Source organism: Erythrolamprus reginae, chromosome 9 (genome assembly GCF_031021105.1).
Source record: "Erythrolamprus reginae isolate rEryReg1 chromosome 9, rEryReg1.hap1, whole genome shotgun sequence".
Classification (NCBI taxonomy): domain Eukaryota; kingdom Metazoa; phylum Chordata; class Lepidosauria; order Squamata; family Dipsadidae; genus Erythrolamprus; species Erythrolamprus reginae.
The window spans coordinates 42,146,074-42,169,555 of NC_091958.1; the positions used below are offsets into that span (position 1 = coordinate 42,146,074).

Here is a 23,482-nt window from a genome sequence, read left to right on the forward strand (position 1 = left end):
AACCCTTAATATAAAAAACGATCATACATCTCATACAAACCATACGTAAAACCGAAACAGCCCAGGGGAATCAATTTCCCCATGCCTGACGACAGAGGTGGGTTTTAAGGAGTTTATGAAAGACAAGGGAGAGTGGGAGCAATCCTAATCTCCGGGGGGGGAGTTGATTCCAGAGGGTCGGGGCCGCCATAGAAAAGGCTCTTCCCCTGGGTCCCGCCAGACGACATTGTTTAGTCAACGGGACCCGGAGAAGGCCAACTCTGTGGGACCTGACCAGTCGCTTGGATTCGTGCGGCAGAAGGCGGTCCCAGAGATATTCTGGTCCGATGCCATGAAGGGCTTTATAGATGTGGGTGGAACTCGGGGGTAGGAAATATCTCCCCCTGCGAATCTCAGCCCCTCGCTTGCCTCGGGTGGATTGGATGCTTTCGGGCCCCGAACTCTGCCCCAGACCCCCTCTATCTCTTCCTGTCTTGCAGAGAACAGGAGCTGGCTAACCTGCTGCAGGCGAAGAACTTCCGGAGGGCCCTGGCCGTGGCCCTCGCCCTGGACCGGCCACACACCGTGCTGACCGTCATCAAAGGTGAGACGAAAAGGTCTTCCCATCCCTCTGTGGTTTCAGCCGAGTCCCACTCGGGGCCCTGACGCTCCCCATGTCCACAGGTGGGTTTCCAAAGGGGCCCACGGGTTACTTTTCCGAAGGGTTTGCAAATTCTTCCCCCCAATTTCATAACAGAGCAGTTTTGTACACAAACCATCCAACTATGCAGATATGTGGATGTGCAGCTAGAATCACAGATGATTGTTTGTTTGTTTGTTTGTTTGTTTGTTTGTTTGTTTGTTTATTTATTAGATTTGTATGTCGCCCTGCTCCAAAGACTCGGGGTGGCTCACAACAATAAAAAACAGTACAAATCCAATAGTTAAAAGAATTTAAAACCCTTAATATAAAAGCAATCATGCTCATAATCCCCAGTGGGCTGGGTGGGGAAGGATTCCCTTGGAAGAGCCCAGTGGTGGCCCAATTCCCTCTACCCACCACCCCCATTGTGCTCGTGGTGGTTCCTGCTTCTTCAGGACATGTCACTATGGGGAGAAAAAGACCCCAAAGGAAACATATTTAGAGAGCTTCCAGCACCTTGGGCTACACACGAAACTTTAGCTCAAGAGCCGACCTAAAGTTTGCCAGAAAAAAATGATTTTTAAAGCTATGGTAAATACACCAGAAGAGTAACATTTGTTCTATTTCATTCAATCCAATTTAATTTTGTCGTAAGATTCACTTTGGTTGTGGTCTTATTTCCTTATGGCAGTGTTTCCCAATCTTGGCAACTTGAAGATATTTGGACTTCAACTCCTAGAATTCCCCAGCCAGCGAATGCTGGCTGGGGAATTCTGGGAGTTGAAGTCCAAATATCTTCAAGTTGCCAAGGTTGGGAAACACTGCCTTATGGATTACAGTGATCCCTCGAGTTTCGCGATCTCGATCTTCGCGAAACGCTATATCGCGATTTTTCCACCCGATGACGTCACTCTCTTCCTTCCTTTCTCATCTTTCTTTCTCTCTCTCTTTCTCTATCTTGCTTCTTCCTCTCTCACACTCTCTTCCTCCCTCTCTCATCTCTTTCTTTCCTTCTCTCTCTTTCTCTATCTCTCCCCCTCTTGCTGGCGGGCGGCGGGCGGCGGGCGGGCGAGCGGGGGCATCAGCGAGGAGCCAGGGTTTCCCCTTTGCGTGGGCGGCCGGGAAGACCCAGGGAAGGTTCCTTCGGCCGCCCAGCAGCTGATCTGCTCGGAAGCGCAGCAGCAGCAAGGAGCCGAATCGGGGTTTCCCCTTTGCGTGGGCGGCGGGGAACGCAAACTCCACCATCTACGCATGCGCGGCCATAGAAAAAAAGGGCGCGCATGCGCAGATGGTGTTTTTACTTCTGCAACCCTACATCGCGAAAAATCGATTATCGCGAGGGGTCTTGGAACGGAACCCTCGCGATAATAGAGGGATCACTGTATTTATCCCCTGGTGCAGCATCTAAAGGGACAACCAGGATTCTCAGTCCCAAAACATTGTACACCTTGACATACAAGGACGCCAAGGATTATAATTATATAATTATATAACTATCTTGTCCCTGTAATATCCTTTAAGGACGTTGATATGAAGAGATGTCTGCCGCACGCTATATTTATTCAAAGGAGCCTGGGTGTTCAATCACACACCACTAGTGGTCATTCAGGGACTGGTCAAAGTTACAATAGCCCCTCCTCCCCCATAGCTACTTATCGACTGTTTTCGAAATCCTGATGGTTCCCCCGCCACGATCGTATTTTGGGGGGCTTGGTGACTGGCTCGCCTTTGTAGAGTCAAGTGCTGCAGTTTTCAAGGTCTTTTGGGCTGTTCTCAGCATTTACTTCTTTTTAACAGCAAAAGGCACCCATTGCCTATCTTAATGATCAAATCCCAGCGACCAGTTAGGTCCCACAAAGTTGGCCTTCTCTGGGGAGAAGAGCCTTCTCTGTGGCGGCCCCGACCCTCTGGAACCAGCTCCCCCCAGATATCAGAGTTGCCCCCACCCTCCTTGCCTTTCGCAAGCTCCTTAAAACCCACCTCTGTCGTCAGGCATGGGGGAATTGAAATTTTCCCTATCCCCTAGGCTTATAGAATTTATACATGTATGTATGAGCGGTTCTTTAAATTGGGGTTTTTTAGATTATTTTTAATATTAGATTTGTTTACATTGTCTTTTTTATTATTGTTAGCCGCCCCGAGTCTTTGGAGAGGGGCGGCATACAAATCAAATAAATAGATAGATAGATAGATAGATAGATAGATAGATAGATAGATAGATAGATAGATAGATGATAGATAGATAGATAGATAGATAGATAGATAGATAGATAGATAGATAGATAGATAGATAGGTAAATGTGGTCATAAATTTGGGTGTGGTCACATGGCCATGACTGCCATGACTTATGACCGTAATTCCAGGGTCAATGACAGTCGTCAGTTGACATTTGCAGATTGTCCCACACAGCGAATGAGAATACGACGAAGTGAGGCTGCCCTCCTCCACAGAGGAGAGAGAGGGGGGTCACCGGTGGAGGGGTCATTTGGGTCTCCCTGTTTTCTGCCCACGGGGGAGTTTGATCGCGCTTGGTTCTTTTGTCTCCCTCAGCCATCCTAAAGGAGCCCAGAGGAAGAGAAGACTTGGCAGAGAACTTGATGAAGTTACGGAAAGACCAAAAGGGTCAGTATGCACTTCAGTGTGACCCAGCTTCTGTGCTCACGTAGCTATGCGCATGTAGTGTATTCAGACCTCTGTGCGTGTTTACAAAAGACAAACTAGGCAGGTCATAAGAGGAAGTTCTCGGTCCAGATTTCTTTCTTTTTATTGAAAATTGGCCCTTGGAAAGGACAGTGTGGTAGAGTGCTTAAGACATCAGACTGGAGGAAAGGAGACTCTTGAGTTTTGGTCCCACATGAGATAAAATCAAGCCAGGTCACACACACACCCAACACATGTGCACCCTTCTGGCCCCACCAAGCCATCCTGGGGTTTCCGAGCGGGAAGGGAGGTGGCTCAGATTGTGGCAGCGATCCCTCCTCAACCAATCAGTTGTGCCGCTTCTCCACTCCCACTGTTGCTCTTCCCTTCTCAGGCCAGGGGAGGGAAGGGCGGGGCCAGATGGAGCCACGGCAGAGGGGGCCCTGCAAGTCATGGCTTCCCGAAAGGTCAAGGAAAGGTCCTCCTCTGCGGTGGATCCCTCTCTTTGCCATGCCATTTCCCTGGAGATCAGATTGACACACACACACACACTCCCAGCCTTCTCCTTTTTCTGGAAGGACCCCTGAAGACCCAGAGGCCCCTGGTTGAGATGGGCCAATCGGGTGGACGGTGTGGTTGCCGTCCTGGGGGCTGGGAGATGGAATGGGAAGTTTGTGGGCCCTTAGCTAGTGGAGTGTTCCCCTGGGGAGCTGCCTGGAGGAATCTTGGGTGAATGAACTGGCCCTGTTGGTAGGTGGGTTGGTTGGTTGGTGGATGGGCAGGAGGCCTCCCGAGGGCTGGTGGGAACTCAGCCAGCTACTATGGCTAGTGTGTCGTTCCTGTGGTTTTCCCCGCAGAGGCAGTGCTGAAGTTTTCCATCACATGGAACACCAACACCCGAAACTGCCACGAGGCCCAGGCGGTGGTGCAGATCCTCCTCACGCGCGAGAACCCCGAGGATCTCTTGGAGTATGAAGGGATCAAAGCCGCGGTGGAGTCTCTCCTGCCATACACAGGCAAGTGGATCTCTTTCCAGCTTCTTCCGTAAACGAGGCGGCCCTCGTTTCTCCGAGGAACCGGCTCTGAAATCGGGTGAAGCAGCTTCGGCTGGAGTTCGGTTGAAATGTCCACTTGACAGTCCTCAGATGGGTCAGCAAAGGCTGGAAGGTATTATGTCTCATACACCCTGCTCAAAAAAATAAAGGGAACCCTTAGCACAGGATAACTTCAAGTCAAACAAACTTCTGTGAAATCAAACTGTCCACTTAGGAAGCAACACTGATGGACAATCAATTTTATTTTGTTCTCAGCACATTCAACTTTGTACAGAACAAAGTATTCAGTGAGAATATTTCATTCTTTCAGATCTAGGATGTGTTGAGTGTTCCCTTTATCTCTCTGAGCAGGGTATATACAGTGATACCTTGTCTTACAAACTTAATTGGTTCCGGGACGAGATTCTTAAGGTGAAAAGTTTGTAAGACGAAACAATGTTTCCCATAGGAATCAATGGAAAAGCGATTAATGCGTGCAAGCCCAAAATTCACCCCTTTTGCCAGCCGAAGCGCCCGTTTTTGCGTTGCTGGGATTCCCCCGAGGCTCCCCTCCATGGGAAACCCCACCTCCGGACTTCCATTGCCAGCGAAGCACCCATTTTTGCACTGCTGGGATTCCCCCGCAGCATCACAAAAACACGGAAGTCTGGAGGTGGGGTTTCCCATGGAGGGGAGCCTCAGGGGAATCCCAGGAGCAAAAACGGGTGCTTCGCTGGCAACAGAAGTCCGGAGGCGGAGCATCCCAGCGGCGTCGGTGGGTTTGTAAGGTGAAAATAGTTTGTAAGAAGAGGCAAAAAAATCTTAAACCCCGGGTTTGTTTCTCGAAAAGTTTGTATGACGAGGCGTTTGTAAGATGAGCTATCACTGTATTTGCCTTCTGCTTAAAGTGCCTGTATCTCTTGGTTATTAACAAATTTCCTACAGGAAAAATATTGTGGCTGCAGAGTTATTGTCAGGTCTGCCTCTACTCAATTCGTAGGAAAGAAAAAGCAGTCCTTAGATTTAAAGATACTTTTACTAGTACTGCAGTTAATCCAGGCACAATCTGAGGCAAAAGTAGGTGAAACAATCCTGAGAGCCCGGCAGCTAAGCAACCAGAGTTCAAAGAATGGCCAAGGGTCCTTGATTGAGGTGCATCGTCTCTGGTTGCTGCCCACCAGAACTTGAAGAAATGGCCTTGGACCAATAGACAAAGGGGGTTGGAGACGGAAGCCTATGAAGAAAGGTTGCAAGAACTTGGCAGGGCTAGTTTAGTCAAGGTCCAGGGGAGACAGGATAGCCGTCTTCCCGTACTTGAGGGGCCGCCACAGAGGGGAGGAAGGGGGTCAGGCTATTCTCCAAAGCACCTGAAGGCCAGACCACGAACAGTGCATGGAAACTGATCAAGGAGAAATTCAACCTTACTGTCAATTTCTGACATTAAGAACAGTCAACCAATTGGGCAGAAGTTGCCTTCGGAGGTTGTGGGAGCTTCACCCTGAAGGCTTTCCAGAAGAGGCTGGGCTGTCCACCTGGCAGCAACACTTCCTGTCTCTTGTCAATCATGGAGGTAGCCAGGCCTCCTTAATGCCACCACCGTGGAAAGTGCTCTCTTAATGGCCTTTCACGGCACGTCATCAGAGGAGAGGAAAGGAAGCAATCTTCCCCTGAAAAAACATGATACATTTGGTCCCATCCTTAAAAACCACCCACTTCCCATGAGGTTGAGTAGGTCAGTTTTTCAACCAGTGTGCCGCGGCACACTAGTGTGCCGCGAGACATGGTCAGGTGTGCTGCGAAGCTCAGAGAGAGAAAGAAAGGAAGAGAGAGAGAGAGAGAGAAAGGAAGCAAGTGAGGGAGAAAGAAAGAAAGAGAGAAAGAGAACGAGAGAGAGAAAGAAAGCAAGAGAGAGAGAGAGAAAGAGAACAAGAAAAAGAAAGCAAGAGAGAGAGCAAGAGAGAAAGAAAGCAAGAGAGAGAGAAAGAGGGAAGGAGAGAGAAAGACATAAAGGGAGGTAGGGAGGGAGAGAGAGAGAAAGAGAGCAAAAAAAAGAGGAAGGAAGAGAAAGAAAGAGGGATGGAGAGAGAGAGAAAGAGGAAGGGATAGAAAGAGGAAGAGAGAGAGATAATTTTTTTGTCCAAACTTTTTATAGCCCCCCCCTCCCCAATGTGCCCCAGGGTTTCGTAAATGTAAAAAATGTGCCGCGGCTCAAAAAAGGTTGAAAGTCACTGGAGTAGGTAACCAAGGACCGCTCCCCCTGCCCTGCCTTCTTTGTTTTCATTCCTGTTTTCCCCTTTGCAGAACGCCACTTCCAGCGGCTGGGCCGGCTGCTCCAAGCCTCCACCTTCCTTGATTTCATGTGGCAAAACATGAGGCTGGCCGATGCTCCCAGCTGGGATGAAGGGATGGAGACATGACGGCTGAGGCTCACCCGCCAATACTTGTCCACATCCCCAAACAGTTTGACACTCCCTCACCAACAATGCTTCAAAGAATGCTTTGTATAATAAATACGTGCTTATTTGTATAAATAAACTCGTCTCTCGTTGGCTGGGCCACGTTAAGTCCTCCACCCCAGTGTCTTTTTAAAAACAACACACTTCATTCCTTAACAATGCCGACCTTTCACAGATTAGCCAATTTGCATAGTTTCACAGTCACCTTTTGGGAGGGTGATGGACGGGGCGGCTTAGTTTGCCAAGTTTGATGGGCCCTGGTTGCTCTTCACCGTAGATGATTGAAGAAGCCTCAGTTGATATGGATGGACAACACGTTGAAGGCTAAGCCAAACAAACCAAGTGATGACCCAGTAGAATGCATGAATGGGGTCTCACTTCTGCAGGGAGATGTCCAGGCCATTAAGGTGGAGATGCAGGAGGAGAGCTAAGCTTCTGCTGGTCTGATTGTCCTCAAGTGCAGTGGCAAGCTTTGGGCGAGATGGAGCCGATGGGGGCGCAAGCAACAAGGGCCCGGTCTGGCTCTACCTGCCCCCCGCCCTTGCAACTGGGGTGAACAGGAGCCGCACAGCATGGGAGCAGCAACCTTTAGCTTAACACAGGCGTCCCCAAACTTTTTACACAGGGGGCCAGTTCACTGTCCCTCGGCTGTTGGCGGGCCAGACTATTAAAAAAAACCTATGAACAAATCCCTATGCACACTGCACATACCTTGTTTTAAAGTAAAAAACAAAATGGGAATGTACTATTTAGAGGGGGGGAAGAAGTCTGAAATTCATATATGTTTATGTTTTGTTTTTAATTTTCTTTTGTTGACATCTGATTGGCTATACAAGGTTTTCTTGGCTTATAGAAAAATGTATAAAGAAAGAAGGAAGCACTTTGGCATAATGGTTAATAAGTTAGAAAAATAATTGGTGTACTTTTGGAGGAACATTAAGGAGGGAATGTAATTTAAAAAATGAATGTAACTGGATGACAAAATTAGAAAAAAAAACTTTTGCAACTTTTTTGATGATTGATATTAGTTACTAACAAAATACCGCATTTTATTCATGGAAAATTAGATGGTACATGGTATTGTTTGAATGTATGTTAAGAGAAAAATACCCCCGCCCAAAAAACAGTCCTTCCTTCCTGTCCTTCCATTTCTCCTTCCTTCCTTCCTTCCTTCCTTCCTTCCTTCCTTCCTTCCTTCCTTCTCCTTCCTCCCTCCCTCCCTTCTTTCCCTCCTTCATTTCTCTCCATTTCTCTTTCCCTTTTCTTTCTTTCTTGCTCTCTTTTTCCTGTGCTCCTGTCAATCACCAGCGGGCCGGATAAATGGCCTCAGCGGGCCACATGCAGCCCATGGGCCATAGTTTGGGGACCGCTGGCTTAACACCAGCTTAGCCCCCAAACAGGATGAAGTGAGGAAAGAACACCAGGTTCCTCACTCGGATTCTTGTTGCTATAAGGGGGGGGGGGGAGCATCTTGTTCACACTTACAGCCTTCAGGAACATGATGTGCCTCCCTCTGGGCACCTTACAGGCATTAGAACTGCTGGAGGGGTGCTCTCAGCTTGGTCTCTCTAGGAAAATGGGGGTGTATCCCTCTGACCAAGAGCAAAGAAGAATACCACCCAACACACAGGTTGTAAACAACCGCAACAGAGCTGCCAGCCTCACCCCATCAGATCCAGTGCCTCTCAATGATCATTATCTGGATAGCATTTTTACAGTATAGAAGACTTGCAAGATGGCAATTATTGCCTGGTGGTGAGACGGGTGGCAAACAAATTTAAGAAATAAATAAAAAAGTAAGCAACTCAGCTTGTCTTAATGCGTTTTATTTGCAAGTCTAATAGCACTCAAGCCTGTAGATAGAAATCAGTTACCAAAATATTAAAATACATTAATAAGTAAGGAATACCTAAAAGTATTAAAATGCTTAAGTATTAAATAAATACTGTAGACCCCCAACTTGGATACAGCAGTCAATAACTCATGGGTGTTGATAGTTGAGTAGAAGATGGGACCACCAGAGCTTCAGTGCGGGCTCTACGTGGGCCTCAGTTCTACTTGCTCACCTCTCTCGTTCAGGCAGGGTTGGGTGAAGTCCTTCTCGGTGCTCCACACAGGGGTGTGTCTGCTCCATCCAGCCTGGCCAAATGGAGCCCCCATTGCAGGAGGTGACACCACCCAACCTGGTGAAAAATGCCCCCTCTTTTCCCTTACAAGGTGAAAGCTCTTCGAGGGGTGCTCTCTGCTTGGTCTCTCTAGGAAAATGGGGGTGTATCCCTCTGTGGAAGAGCGCCATCCCTTGAGCGGCTTCAATCGGACTGGGAGGACCCCAATTCTAGCCCCCTGCACAAGGAACTGAGTGATTCCTTCCACATTAATACGTCCAACGATGTCGGATGGCCCCTTTGCTTTCTGCAGCTGGGAGCCAGCTAGGCTACTCCAGAGATCTCTGCAGGGCCTTTCTGGTTAGGCTGCTGCATTTCTGGAGAATTTCACGGGGGGAGGGGCGTGGGGGCACAATGGGCCCGCCCGGCCAGGAGCCCACGCCAGGGAAAGGAGGCAAAGGGACGGAGGATTCCTCTTCCAGGCCCAAACGGTTCTGCGGCTGGCTTGAGGCGCTTCCTGGGTTGCCAGGGCCCTGGAGAAAGCATTCCGTGAGGGCAGTGTGGCCCTCGGGGTCGCAGGGGCTGCAGGATCCCTGGTCACTCATGTTCCCGGAGCTGCTGGACCTCCCAGAGGCTGGGCTGGAGTTTCCTGAGGTGGAGGTTCTACTGCGGGGACGAAGGCCTTCGCCCCCAGGCCAGGCAGCGTCTTTGCCTTGCAGCCTCTGGCTGGGGAAAACGTTGTGTGGGGCCGCCCCATTCTTGCTGCTGAGACTGGGGGCTTCAGTGAGGTTTGGCAAGGAGCCGCCCAAGGAGGGCGAGGCCAGAGCCAGGAATTTGCTAAGGGGGTTTCTGTACGGCTGGAGAAACATGGAGGGAACGATGCCTGTGGTCCCATTGTACCTGGAAAGACAAATGGGGGGGGGACAGGTCAAGAGGAGGGGGAAACGACTTCAGCATTAGCCTAAAACCCAACACAGAGGGGATCCCTTTATGTTGGGTCAGCGGGACCCAGGGGAAGAGCCTTCTCTGTGGCGGCCCCGTCCCTCTGGAACCAGCTCCCCCCAGAGATCAGAATTGCCCCCACCCTCCTTGCCTTTCGTAAGCTCCTTAAAACCCACCTCTGTCGTCAGGCATGGGGGAACTGAACTACCCTTTTCCCCCTAGGCCTATACAATTTATGCATGGTATGTTTGTGTGTATGTTTGATTTTAAATAAGGGTTTTTAAAGTATTTTAAACATTAGATTTGTTATATGCTGTTTATTACTGTTATTAGCCGCCCCCAGTCTACGGAGAGGGGTGGCATACAAATCTAATAAATAATAATAATAATTATTATTATTATTATTATTTATTAGATTTGTATGCCGCCCCTCTCCGAAGACTCGGGGCAGCTCACAACAATGATAAAAACAATATTATAATGGCACAAATCTAATAATAATAATAATAAAAATAATAATAATAACGACACCCAAGTTTGCTGCTTCTCAACGACCACAGAACCGGATCGAGGGCCCTGTGGGGAGAAGGATCTCCCCAGCCTCTTCAACAAAAGCTGGTTTCTTCTCTAATGCCAATGCCCTAATATTAACTCTCTTGCAAAATTTCTACTTTGGGGAAAGAAATCCCGCATACAGATTTTGGAAGAAATTTTTGAACTCTCCTTTAACTTCGCAGAGATTTGGACGCTGCTTCCCAAAGAGGCGAAAGCAAGAAAGGGGATAACAGCCATTGTCGGAGGCTCCAGTTCCAGTGGATCACAATTTCCCTCATTTCTGCTACGGGTTAAGAGCTGATCCACCTGTGGGGGATCTTACGCAGCCTTTCCCATCTCCTCAGAGGACTTTGCGAGGCCTGATTGCACGGCTTTCGTTCTTCCAGGATGCGCCACCTATTGTCCTCGAACGCCAACCCAGTCCAACAAGCAATGCAGCACCCGACAGAACTAATTTCTGATCATTCCATTGTTTCTGACCAAGTGAACTGCAACCCAGGAAAGGAAATTGCTTCCTAACATTTGTTAACCCCAAAAGGTGCCACCAGATCCTCTTGATGTTTGCTTAAGAGATCCCAAGATTTTCTCATTAATCTTTCAGGGAAGCAAATGTCATGCAGGATTCGGAACCGCCTGCTACTGCACAAATCCCAGCGACCGATAAGGTCCCACAGAGTTGGCCTTCTCCGGTCCTGTCAACTAAACAATGTCGTTTGGCGGGCCCCAGGGAAAGAGACTTCTCTGTGGCGGCCTCGACCCTCTGGAATCAACTCCCCCCAGAGATTAAAACTGCCCCCACCCTCCTTGTCTTTCGTAAATTACTCAAGACCCATCTATACCGCCAGGCATGGGGGAGTTGAGACACCTTTCCCCCAGGCTTTTTTATATTTATGTTTGGATATGTATGTGTTCTTTGCTTTTTAAATATGATAGGGTTTTTATGTGCTTTTTAATATTAGATTTGTTTTCGCTAGAATATTGTTTTTATTGTTGTTGTGAGCCGCCCCGAGTCTTCGGAGAGGGGCGGCATACAAATCTAATAAATTGAATTGAATTGAATTATCAGACTTTCAACACCCAGGGGACCCCGTGCCATGGTCTGACCAGTGCCCGTGTTGGTGTGCCCAGGCTCAGTTCCTCCCCCACAGCCCATCCCACCTCCTGGCTTACCAAACCAGCCACCAGCCACTGTCTGCTTTCTCCAGCACTTGCACCACAATCCCAAACTCAAGGGAGAGTTCGTCCGGTTGCTTGGCTCTGTAGGCCTGGGTGACATAATAGAGCATCCCTGGCAGGAGACGGAAAGAACAAGTGTGAGTGCCAAGATGCCACCACCTCTCTTATTACAAAGCAAGAGATGTGGACTCAGCACATAACTTCTCCTTAAACAGGCCATTGTTTGAGGCAGTGGACGCCTGCGGCATTCTGAGAGTTTTGCTACCACAAAGCGGATGCTGGGAGATGCTGTTCTTTTCACAAAATAGTGCTAGAAGTGACCAGCTAGTCCTTGGATCTATTTTGAGTGTACTATAAATAGTCCTTGACTTCCCACCACAACTGGGATTGGAATTTCCCCTGTAAGTCCTTGCAGTTGTAAGTTGGGAGAGACCAGATTTTACGACCATTTTTAAAGCAAATTAAGCGCGTACAGCTTCCTCCAAGGCCATTTTTTTGCCAAAAATTTGGGGAAATGTTGCAATCATGTGACCACAAGATATTGCAACCAGGCACAACTGTGAGCTGGTTGTCAAGCGGCTGAATTAGAGCACATACATGTGGGGTGGCACTAATACAGATTGTAAGTCACTTTTTCCAAGGCCTTGTAACTTTGAACTGTCTTTAACAACAGTTTTTTATTGTAAAAATGCCGGTGGGCTCATGTGAGCTTTCTTGCCAAAATAACATTCCTTTTAGAAAAGTAAAATAATCTAAGACAGTCTGCAGCGACACTGGGACCCTCAGAATGCAACACCAATTCCTGATTTGAAAATCTGGCTGGGAAGGGGATTGGTTGCACAGCCATTAGAAGCAGAAAAATATGGTTGGACCTGCATTATTTAATGCCATTATTTCTGTACTACAATAGTATTTCCAAATCTTAGCAACTTTAAGGTATGTGTGTTTTAGGGAGCATGGGAGTTGAAGTCCACACATCTTAGTTGTAATCTTTGGGAAATGCTAGTCTACAAGAAAGAGTTAGGGGGGAGGCAGTTAGGATTCACCTTCCTGGTCGTTTTCTTCTGCGATGGGCATTTCTTTGCTGTCCTCCAGGTACGGGGCTGGGAACCAGGCAATTTGCTTTCGGCTGTTTTCCACTAGCCACCATCCTGGGGCAAAAGATCATGGAGGGGTCAAGAAATGAGCTGGATTGCTCCCTGGCATTCCTTGGGGGGAAAGACAGACATGCAGGCGGGAAGGGATGGCAAACGGGCATCGGTTTTCTGTTCCCACCCAAAGGCACTCAGCTTCCATCAAGAGCCTTAAAAGCAGGTCAAGAGAGAAGGCCTCTATTGAACAGCTTGGATTTGGGCCTCGGCAAATGATCCCCCCTCCGTTTGCATTGAGATGCTTCCATGAATCAAGGCAAATGTGGTCTCACCAGTGCTCTATATAGCGGGATCACAATCTCCCTCTTCCTGCTTGTTATACCTCTAGCTATGCAGCCAAGCATCCTACTTGCTTTCCCTACCACCTGACTGCACTTACCGCCTGACTGCATTTGGGCCATTCAGTCTCTCAGCCCAGCCCACCTGACAGGGCGGCTGTTGTGGGGGAAATAGGAAGGAGTATTAGAGATCTTCACCGCCTTGAATTACTTCCCCAAATAATAAAGGCAGATATATTAATAAACTCATGGCATTATATAAATAGATAACAAATGAGCCCTGGTTTAGGGGTGACCGCAGACGACGTGCAGCCAAGGCCAGAAGGCTCCCTACCTGTCTTGTCCTTCATCAGCACTTCCAGCTTTTCTGCCTTGGTGGCCTCGAAGGGCTTGTTCTGGGTGTCTTGAGTTCGGAAGGGTGCAACGCATTGGTACACCTGGGAGATGACTGGCTGGGTGATGGTCAGGGGGGGAGCCCGGCTGGGAGCCTCTTTCTTCCTCTCCCCCATTTCAGAAGGCAAAATGATGATGCTGCAAGAGGAGAGTCACAATTCAAAGTGTTGGTCATCACCTATAAAGCCCTTCATGGCACCGGACCAGGATATCTACGAGACCGCCTTCTGCCGCACAAATCCCAACGACCGGTTAGGTCCCACAGAGTGGGTCTTCTCAGTGTCCCGTCAACAAAACAATGTCGATTGGCGGGACCCAGGGGAAAAGCCTTCTCTGTGGCGGCCCCGGCCCTCTGGAACCAGCTCCCCCCAGAGATCAGAATTGCCCCCACCCTCCTTGCCTTTCGTAAGCTCCTTAAAACCCACCTCTGTCGTCAGGCATGGGGGAACTGAGATATCCTTTCCCCCTAGGCCTATACAATTTATAAATAGTATGTTTGTGTGTGTGCTTGTTTGGTTTTGAATAAGGGTTTTTTAGTTGTTTTTAGTATTGGATTTACATGATGTTTTTTATTACTGTTGTTAGCCACCCCGAGTCTACGGAGAGGGGCGGCATACAAATCCAATAAATAAATAAATAAATAAATAAAATAAATAAAGTCATGGCATTCAAAGGGAGGTTGCAACCGCCGCTTCTTACAGGGAGTCCTAAAGCTGGTAACAGCGCTGCAGGAGGCTCCCAGCTTACAACCGGTTGTAATGCTCAAAGTGCCCCAGTGCTGAATAGAGGGGCTTGTGAGGCCCCTGTGGCCACCTTGGCCCGTCAGCGGGGGGAGTTGACAGGGGAAGTCCCCGATCTCTGCCACCTCCTTAGGGGGCTCCTCTGGTCCCAGGGGACTGGCTGAAAAAGCTCCGGATTGTGGCATGGGGCCCTTTCAAGCTGCCCAGTGGGTCCACTCTCCTCCAGGAAGGGCCTTTCTCGGGCACCCAAACGAAGGCCCCCCTCAGCAGGCAACATAGGAACAGAAAGGATCGACTACTGTAACGCTCTCTACATGGGGCTACCTTTGAAAAGTGTTCGGAAACTTCAGATTGTGCAGAATGCAGCTGCGAGAGCAATCATGGGCTTCCCCAAATATGCCCATGTTACACCAACACTCCGCAGTCTGCACTGGTTGCTGATCAGTTTCCGATCACAATTCAAAGTGTTGGTTATAACCTATAAAGCCCTTCATGACATCGGACCAGAATATCTCCGGGACCGCCTTCTGCCGCACGAATCCCAGCGACTGGTTAGGTCCCACAGAATTGGCCTTTTCCGGGTCCTGTCCACGAAACAATGTCGTCTGGCGGGACCCAGGGGAAGAGCCTTCTCTGTGGCAGCCCCGACCCTCTGGAACCAGCTCCCCCCAGAGATCAGAATTGCCCCCACCCTCCTTGCCTTTCGTAAGCTCCTCAAAACTCACCTTTGTCGTCAGGCATGGGGAAACGGATTCCCCTGGGCTGCCTCCGCTTTACGCATGGTCTGTATGAGATGTATGATTGTTTTTATATTAAGGGTTTTAAATTGTTTTAGTATTGGATTTGTATGGTTTTTGTTGTGAGCCCCTCCGAGTCCTCGGAGAGGGGTGGCATACAAATCAAATCAATCAATCAATCAATCAATCAATAAGATGCGTCCATCCCACACCTCTACAAGAGGACAGGGAATAGATAAGTCTGTGATCATCGCAGAGGAATGCCACAAGAGCCTGGCCTGCAAGGGTTGCTGAACCGCCTGACTGGCCCCCTGGAACAGGATCCATTACCCGAGGCAGAGTGCGGTTTCCGCAAAAGGCGTGGCACGGTGGACATGATCTCGACACCACCTCTTGGAAAACCCTGCACAAGATCGACCGACATGGCGCATATGCTGATCCACCCAGGCTGCCAGAAGGACATTCAGAGCAGTAGAGAAGCGAGCACTCCACAAAGCCAGAGCTGCAAGGGCTGCAACATTGGTGCCCACACACGTCTGCAGAACATTTCGTGCCCGTAGAGGCCTGACCTGCGGACCCATCGCGTACAGCCCACAACCCGTTAGATGTCAAGGTCCCCTTCTAACACGATGGACAAACACCATCAAGCCAGGGAGCCTCCTCAATGCCTGCTTCCCTTCCCCAGGAAACCTCTTTTCTTAGCCGTACCTGTTTTCTGGAAAAGGAGGCTCCAGGTCCTGGCTGTGGGCTTCCAGAAACTTGACCACGTCTTCTCCTTGGGAGATTTTGGCGTGAGTCTTCAGCAGCTCCTGGCAATAGACCTCCAGCAGCCTCAGAGTCTCCAGGCAGCGGCTCAGCTTCTGATTCTTCCTCAGCATCGCATTGGCATCTGGGGGGGGGGGGAGAATTACACCCGAAGGAGTTCCCCTCCCCTCCACGCTTCCATGCTGCCCTGCCATTTTGGGGGGGGGGGGGGGTGTTCCTAATGTCCAGCTCTGAAAGGACCCAGCAGTGTGGAATTCTGCAGGGGTGGAAAAGCACAAACAGGCCTTTGGATTGTGAACGTCGGAGGGGCATCAATGCTGTAAAATCCGCAGTCTGCATTGGTTGCCGATCAATTTCCGGTCACAATTCAAAGTGTTGGTTATGACCTATAAAGCCCTTCATGGCATCGGACCAGAATATCTCCGGGACCGCCTTCTGCTGCACGAATCCCAGCAACCGGTTAGGTCCCACAGAGTTGGCCTTCTCCGGGTCCCGTCGACTACACAATGTCGTTTGGCGGGACCCAGGAGAAGAGCCTTCTCTGTGGCGGCCCCGACCCTCTGGAACCAGCTCCCCCCGGAGATCAGAACTGCCCCCACCCTCCTTGCCTTTCGTAAAGTTCTTAAAACCCATCTCTGCTGTCAGGCATGGGGGAAAAGATACATCTCCCCTGGGCCTATACAGTTTATACATGGTATGTTTGTGTGTATGCTTGCTTTTAATAATGGGGTTTTTAGTGCTTTTTAAATTATTAGATTTGCTCTTACATTGTCTTTGTTATTGTTGTGAGCCGCCCCGAGTCTATGCAGAGGGACGGCATACAAATCTAATAAATAATAAAATAATAATTAAAAAAATTATTCCTTTGGAAGAGGGAATGAAACTAAATTATATATTGCGCCTGACAAATCTTCCTCCCTCCCCATGACTGAACAAAGAAGAGATCCAGGATGATCAGAAGCTGCCCTTCGTTTGTAATTCCTCTGTTGTGGTCATTATGGCCAGACAAAGCCTGCCTTTGTAGTCCGGGGAGGGGACAGTTGAAGAGTTTGAAGCCTGGTGAAATTCACGGATCCCTTAACTCCTCTCAGAAACTAAAATGATTTTTTTCCCCCTACCATAGAATAGTAGGCAAACTTCTGCAAAACCTACAGTGCCCATTTTCCCCCTCGGACCTCCACGTCTCCCTTAACGCCCATATCACAAGGAGTCTCGCACATTCCGTGGCGCCCCCCCGCTCCCGAGGCCATATAAATGCACCCCTCCCCACCCCAGAGTTACTGCCCTCTGCACGAAGGCACCGTGTGCATCAATTGACACAAAGGCACTACCAATGTGTGGATGGTTTGCAAGGAGGGACTGATGATTTAGCTCCTCCATGCCCAGAGGGGGGAGGGGAGCTGCCCTCTTAGGTGGTCACACGGGGGTGTCCAGCCTTGAGTTCATAGTTGTCTCTAAGCTGAGCAGTGAGCAATCGCTCACTTAAAAATCATCATCAACTCAGAGTTTTTCAAACCTGCCCAGAAGCCGAGAGGGAAAGAGTGAGAGGGAAGGAGAGAGAGAGGAAGAGAGAGAAACAGATAGAAAAAAGAGAGGAAGGAAAAGAGAAGGAAAAAGAATGGGGGTAAGGAAGAGAGAAAGAAAATCAAAATCTAGTTTGAAACTAGCTCAACTATTTAAGTGGCATTTTGATATTGATAGAGTTGCCCTATTATGAGCTCACTGTTATAGACACACAGTACAGTATTTTATTTTGAAATTCTCTGATGCAAAACAGGGTGGGTTTTTTATTTATTTATTTGTTTGTTTGTTTGTTTATTTATTTATTTTATTTATTATTTATTACTTAGATTTGTATGCCGCCCCTCTCCGAAGACTCGGAGATATTAAATATTATTTAATATTTTTGTGCCGCCCAGTCCCAAAGGGACTGCCGCTCAGACACTATACTTTTCCGCCCACCCCCCCAAAAAATTAGAGGGAACACTGCTTGAATTGCATCTCTCTCTGAGCGTTGGTGAGAGTGTTGGTGAGAGGACGTTCCAGCAGTCTGATGATTCGAGCTAAATGCCAACAAGAGGCCCCGTCTTCCCATTTACCTCGAAACCTCGGGAGGGTCCGGTCGGACTTTTTCAACAATCCGCCCTCAATGGGGAATTTCCTCTTCAGGATTTTCTGAAAAGGAGGACAGAATTAATGAGCTCGTGCTGTTTGGCCAGCTCTGTTGGGGAAGCGCCAACCTCGAGTCCAACTGAAACTTACGTGGAGGGTCCTAAATTCTTCAAATGTCCTGTAAATGAGAACCTGGGTTTGGTCAGACCAGGAGACAGAAAGCATGCTGGTCTGGAGGGGGGAAAAACACATGAAATCCGCATTAATCCAAACCATCCAACGCTCTCTTCCTAGCAGAAATGGACCTCAAGACCATTACAAAATGTTAAAAAGTGCTATTGCTAACATAATAATAATAATAATAATAATAATAATAATAATAATAATAATAATAATAGTTGTTTAGTTGTTTTGTTGTTGTTGTTGTTGTTGTTGTTGTTGTTATTATTATTATTATTATTATTATTATTATTATTATTATTATTAATTAGATTTGTATGCCGCCCTTCTCCGAAGACTCGGTGAGTCTTGTTGCAAGCTGCCCTGAGTCTAAGGAGAAGGGTGCATAAAAATCGAATAAATAAGTAAATAAGTAAGTAAATAAGTAAGCAAGCAAGCAAGCAAGCAAGCAAATAAATAAATAAATAAATAACCAAGAAATACCCATTTCCTTTGTTTTAAAGAAACACAAAGAATATGGTGTTAGCCATAACAGGCGGGCAACTCAGTTGCAATGGAGGGCAGATTAAGCCTGGGGGGGGGCGGTGATGGGGGGCCTCTCAGAGGGAGCAAAGGGGATGTCCAGGAGAGGCTGCTCCCTTTGCCAAGGCTAGGCTGCCACTGTGGCCGAGCCCGTCATTCAGGGGCTAAGAGGGAAAGTGGCAGGCCAGCCATCCACCTTCCTGGGCTGAGCTGAGCCTGGAGAGTTGCAGCCTTGCCGAGGGAGGAAGTGAGAGCAGCCGGGCCAAGGGAAATGCAGGTGCCAACCAGGGCTCCCACAGTGGCATGTCTCACCCAGCCCTGGCAACGGGCAAAGATCCAAAGCGCCATAAAAAGACTTCATCCCGCCGCCCTCCACATTTCAAAATATTCAAAATAGGCGGAAAAATGGAAGTTGGAAGCAAAAGCAGCATCAAAATCCCCCCCCCCACAGACCCCCTGTGGAAAACCAAGGGCCCCCACGGCTACCTTCTGCCGGCCATGCTTCAGCAAGCCCACAGCAGCCACCTCCACGGGGAACCTGCGGCTGCCCATCCTTCCCACTGGCTCCGCAGAGAAGCTCTGGAGCCCCGGCCGGCTGGGCAGACAGGTGCTGTCTTAGCAGCCACAGCAGTGGCCGGGAGGAGGGGCCACTGGCAGGCAGGCCTTGCCCAACCCTCTGCCCCTCCCCTCCCCTCAGCAGGGCCTGCCCTTGCCCAGCACCGCAGGAGGTAGAGCAGAAGGAGGGCGAGGCTATTCTCCACACGTACACACACACAATCCAAACTCGGCAAGGCTCAGCCTGGGCCAGCAGTGGAGCCCCCCCCTCTGCCCTCCCCCTGGCAGGATTCTTGCAGGGAGTTAGAGGGCAGGAAGGGGGGGGGGAGAGATTTCTGCTGCTGCCCTGCCTCCTTTGAGGAGAAGGGGTAGAAGAAATGCGCCCAAGTCCTTCGCTTGGCCCAAAGAGGGATCCAAAGCCCCAGGCGCCCCTTCCTCATTTTGGGCCAGCAACTGCTCTGCCTGCCGCCCCAGCCTTGATTACGAAGGGCCCCCCCTTCCCCATCTCCCCCATGTGGGTTGGTGTGCCGCAACCCCCTCCCTCAGTCTCTTAGGCTGGCCTCCAACTTTCATGAGAGGAAACTGGGGTGGGTGGGGGGTGAAAGCAGGGGAGGAGCAGAAAGAGTGGGGGGGGCTCTGAGCAGTGCCCCCCCCTGAGGGCTGCTGTGCTGTGGAAACAGGAGGAAGGAGGAGCAGGCTGGTATGTTCGCCACCTTCAGTTATTTATAAAAATAACTAAGGTGGCATGAAAAACAAATGATGAAGGCTGATTGGAGCAGTCGGGCCATAAACAATCTGAGGTAAATATCCAGCCTGTCTGAGGTAAATATCCAGCCTGCCTGAGGTAAATACAGTGTTCCCTCACTTTTCGTGGGGGATGCGTTGAGACTGCCTGCGAAAGTCGAATTTCCGCAAAGTAGAGATGCGGAAGTAAATACACTATTTTTGGCTATGAAAAGTATCACAAGCCTTCCCTTAACACTTTAAACCCCTAAATTGCAATTTTCCATTCCCTTAGCAACCATTCAGATTATTACTCACCATGTTTATTTATTAAAGTTTATTAAAAAAATATTTATTAAAGGCAGACGAAAGTTTGGAGATGACATATGACGTCATCGGGTGGGAAAAACCGTGGTATAGGGAAAAACCCCGCAAAGTATTTTTTAATTAATATTTTTGAAAAACCGTGGTATAGACTTTCCGCGAAGTTTGAACCCGCGAAAATCAAGGGAACACTGTATCTACGGAGACTTCTTGGCCATTCAGGTAATGGAGGCCCCAAAGGTGGGCTTTTTCCCCCAAGTGGCCACTGGACTTTCCTCTTTTTCTTGGAAGATGTTTCACTTCTTCCCCAAGAAACGTCTCCATCTCTGACTGGATGGTGGGGATGGTGGAGAGATTTCATTCCCTTATCCATTAATCGCAGGGCAATGCGGTGAGCCACGTGTGGATCTGTATACACATTGGGGAAACGAAAGAGCCACGGTACACAACGGGGGAGAATAAATCCATCAGGAGAAGATTCAGCAGTCCGTCTGAATTTGAAAGACAAAGGCCTACAACAGGGTCCTCTCAGCCCTTCCAAGGAGGCTCCTCCGAGTGGCTTCAACGGCCCTCTCAAAGGATGCAGACGGACAGCTGTCTGCAAGGAATAAAAACCGTTCCATCCCCCACCATCCAGTCAGGGTTGAAAAAGCTTCTGGGATGAGAAGCAAAACGTCTTCAGAGAAAAAACAGGAAAGTCCATCCGCCTCCCGAAAAAAAGCACAAGCGTGCTGCATGGACCCCACCGTTTCCCATTTATGAGGTAACTGCCTTCTGACTCAGATGTGAAGATTAGAGTTTCAAGAAGGAAATGGCTGTATGCCCATAAAAGCAGGAAGTTTGGAAGCATTCTAGCATTCTAACACCCGAGAAATAAGCCAGAGTCCTTTTGTCAACACATAAAAATCATGGACAGGTCATGAGACTCATAAAGTCAGAAGCCCTCCTCCGGTAGATCTGGGAGAAAGGACACGGCCAAAGGTGAAAAAAGAATTGCGCCTCCTACAAAGCACGCAAAAGAAGCAAATAAGCGCAGGCCTGGGGGTCCGTGGGGGAAGGGTCAATGTGGGGGTCATATGGTTTCATTTATCTGTTGCATTTCTTCCATCTCGTCTACAATCACCCTGCGATCATCTGCAGAATAGGATGGATTCATAACTGGCTGACCAGTACACCCAGTGGTGCACTGTGGAACTGCATCTACCTGGAGGAAAGCAGGCCGTGGGCTATCTCAAGGGTCAGTCTTGGGCCCAGCGATCTTCAGCATCTTCCTCAGTGATTTAGTTGAAGGGATAGAAGGAGAAACCTGGCTTATTTTGTGGGTGTGGCTTGATGGTCATGTGACTGGGTAGGAGTGGCTTGCCGGCCATGTGCTGGCTTGGGAATTCTGGGAGTTGAAGTCCAAATATCTTCAAGTTGCCAAGGTTGGGAAACACTGCTCTAGACGTCTCTTCCAGAGCTTCATCTCCTGGAGCTCCACAGTATACCAAGGAACTCTCCTAGATCCACCACCACAGAGAGGTCGCAAAGGCGTAATCCGGTCTAATGCCCCCGATGCTGTCTTGTTCCAGGCAACCACCAGGGACTCCCGGCCAGATTGTGGACAAGGGAGTCTGGTATTTCCCCAAGGTCCCTCTGGAACCCCTTAGGGTCCATTAGGCGCCTTGGTGGAACCATCGGCTCTGCCTGCCTGCGATGGCGGTGTCTTAAAGTCCAGCCTCAGCAGGAAATGATCTGACCATGGCCAGGGTGAAGCATCTACACCCCTTAATTCCAGATCATGTCTCCACTGCCCCGTGAGAAACACTAGGTCAAGTGTGCCCCCCCCCCATATAAGTCAGACCCTGAACTACTTGGGGCAGGTCTGTGCTTGCCAAGGAAGCCATGAACTCCTGAGCCGCCTCCGAGGATTCGCCGAGCGAAGGAAGGCAAGTTGAAGTCCCATAGCACCATAAGAAACATAGAAACATAGAAGACTGGGAAAAAAACATAACATAAACATAAAAAACATAGAAAAAACATAAGCCTGGGGAACTCCACGCTGACCCGGCTACTGCCTCTAGCAGGCACAGGGAAGGTTGTTGCAACGCAGTTGGGAGGCAGGTACGTCAAATAAAAAGATGATCAAATATTGACAATGTATTGCAGTAGTTTTATTTCTGCCATCGGATTTCCTCATGATTCAGTCCAAATATTTCCCTGATTCCTACACACATCACATCTCAGTTATGATAATTTCTTATCCTACTTCCTTGGGAAAACACCTTTGTGCCTATCCACAAGAAGGGCAGTAGAGAAGAAGCTGGTAACTACAGGCCAGTTAGCTTGACATCAGTTGTAGTTAAAATGATGGAGACTCTATTCAAAAAGAGGATAAATTAGCACCTAAAAAACAATAACTTATTGGACCCAAATCAGCATGGCTTTACTGAAGGCAAATAATGTCAGACTAATCTCATTGATTTCTTTGACTATGTCACAAAGGTGTTGGATGAAGGTGGTGTCGTGGATATTGCCTACCTGGACTTCAGCAAAGCCTTTGATACGGTTCCACATAAAGAGCTGATAGATAAATTAGTGAAGATTGGACTTAATCCCTGGATAGTTCAATGGATTTGCAGCTGGCTGAAGCGTAGACATCAGAGAGTTATTGTTAACGGCGAGTATTCTGAGCAGAGTCAGGTTACAAGCGGTGTGCCACAAGGGTCTGCTCTGGGTCCTATTCTTTTTAATATGTTTGTGAGTGACATAGGGGAAGTTTGGTAGGGAAGGTTTGCCTATTTGCCGATGACTCTAAAGTGTGCAATAGGGTTGATATTCCTGGAGGCATCTGTAATATGGTAAATGATTTAGCTTTACTAGATAAATGGTCAAAGCAATGGAAACTGCAGTTTAATGTTTCCAAATGTAAAATAATGCACTTGGGGAAAAGGAATCCTCATATTGTATTGGCAGTTCTGTGTTAGCAAATACTTCAGAAGAAAAGGATTTAGGGGTAGTGATTTCTGACAGTCTCAAAATGGGTGAACAGTGCAGTCAGGCGGTAGGGAAAGCAAGTAGGATGCTTGGCTGCATAGCTAGAGGTATAACAAGCAGGAAGAGGGAGATTATGATCCCGCTATATAGAATGCTGGTGAGACCACATTTGGAATACTGTGTTCAGTTCTGGAGACCTCACCTACAAAAAGATATTGACAAAATTGAACGGGTCCAAAGACGGGCTACAAAAATGGTGGAAGGTCTTAAGCATAAAACGTATCAGGAAAGACTTAATGAACTCAATCTGTATAGTCTGGAGGACAGAAGGAAAAGGGGGGACATGATCGAAACATTTAAATATATTAAAGGGTTAAATAAGGTTCAGGAGGGAAGTGTTTTTAATAGGAAAGTGAACACAAGAACAAGGGGACACAATCTGAAGTTAGTTGGGGGAAAGATCAAAAGCAACATGAGAAAATATTATTTTACTGA

General features: G+C 48.6%; 2 protein-coding genes across 7 annotated transcripts in view; one reads left to right on the top strand and one right to left on the bottom strand.

The window, feature by feature from the left end:
• Positions 1–6,832, top strand: part of TBL3 (transducin beta like 3) — a 57,503-nt gene extending 50,671 nt beyond the window's left edge. For both annotated transcript variants that reach the window (XM_070760954.1, XM_070760956.1), the window contains exons 19-22: positions 480–583; positions 3,174–3,245; positions 4,121–4,279; positions 6,599–6,832. In XM_070760954.1, coding sequence (XP_070617055.1) covers positions 480–583; positions 3,174–3,245; positions 4,121–4,279; positions 6,599–6,714 — 451 coding nt within the window. In that variant the 3' untranslated portion in view covers positions 6,715–6,832. The remainder of the gene's footprint in view (positions 1–479; positions 584–3,173; positions 3,246–4,120; positions 4,280–6,598) is intronic.
• A 1,731-nt stretch (positions 6,833–8,563) lies between these two features.
• Positions 8,564–23,482, bottom strand: part of NOXO1 (NADPH oxidase organizer 1) — a 28,091-nt gene continuing 13,172 nt past the window's right edge. For 3 of the 5 annotated variants that reach the window (XM_070760962.1, XM_070760960.1, XM_070760959.1), the window contains 7 exons: positions 17,858–17,938; positions 17,695–17,770; positions 15,539–15,719; positions 13,295–13,491; positions 12,578–12,682; positions 11,526–11,643; positions 8,564–9,758 (listed from right to left, as the gene is read on the bottom strand). In XM_070760962.1, coding sequence (XP_070617063.1) covers positions 9,188–9,758; positions 11,526–11,643; positions 12,578–12,682; positions 13,295–13,491; positions 15,539–15,719; positions 17,695–17,770; positions 17,858–17,938 — 1,329 coding nt within the window. In that variant the 3' untranslated portion in view covers positions 8,564–9,187. Of the gene's footprint in view, positions 9,759–11,525; positions 11,644–12,577; positions 12,683–13,294; positions 13,492–15,538; positions 15,720–17,694; positions 17,771–17,857; positions 17,939–18,895; positions 19,042–21,215; positions 21,293–23,482 lie in introns of those variants that run through there. The other 2 variants (XM_070760963.1, XM_070760961.1) reach the window with 2 other exon arrangements.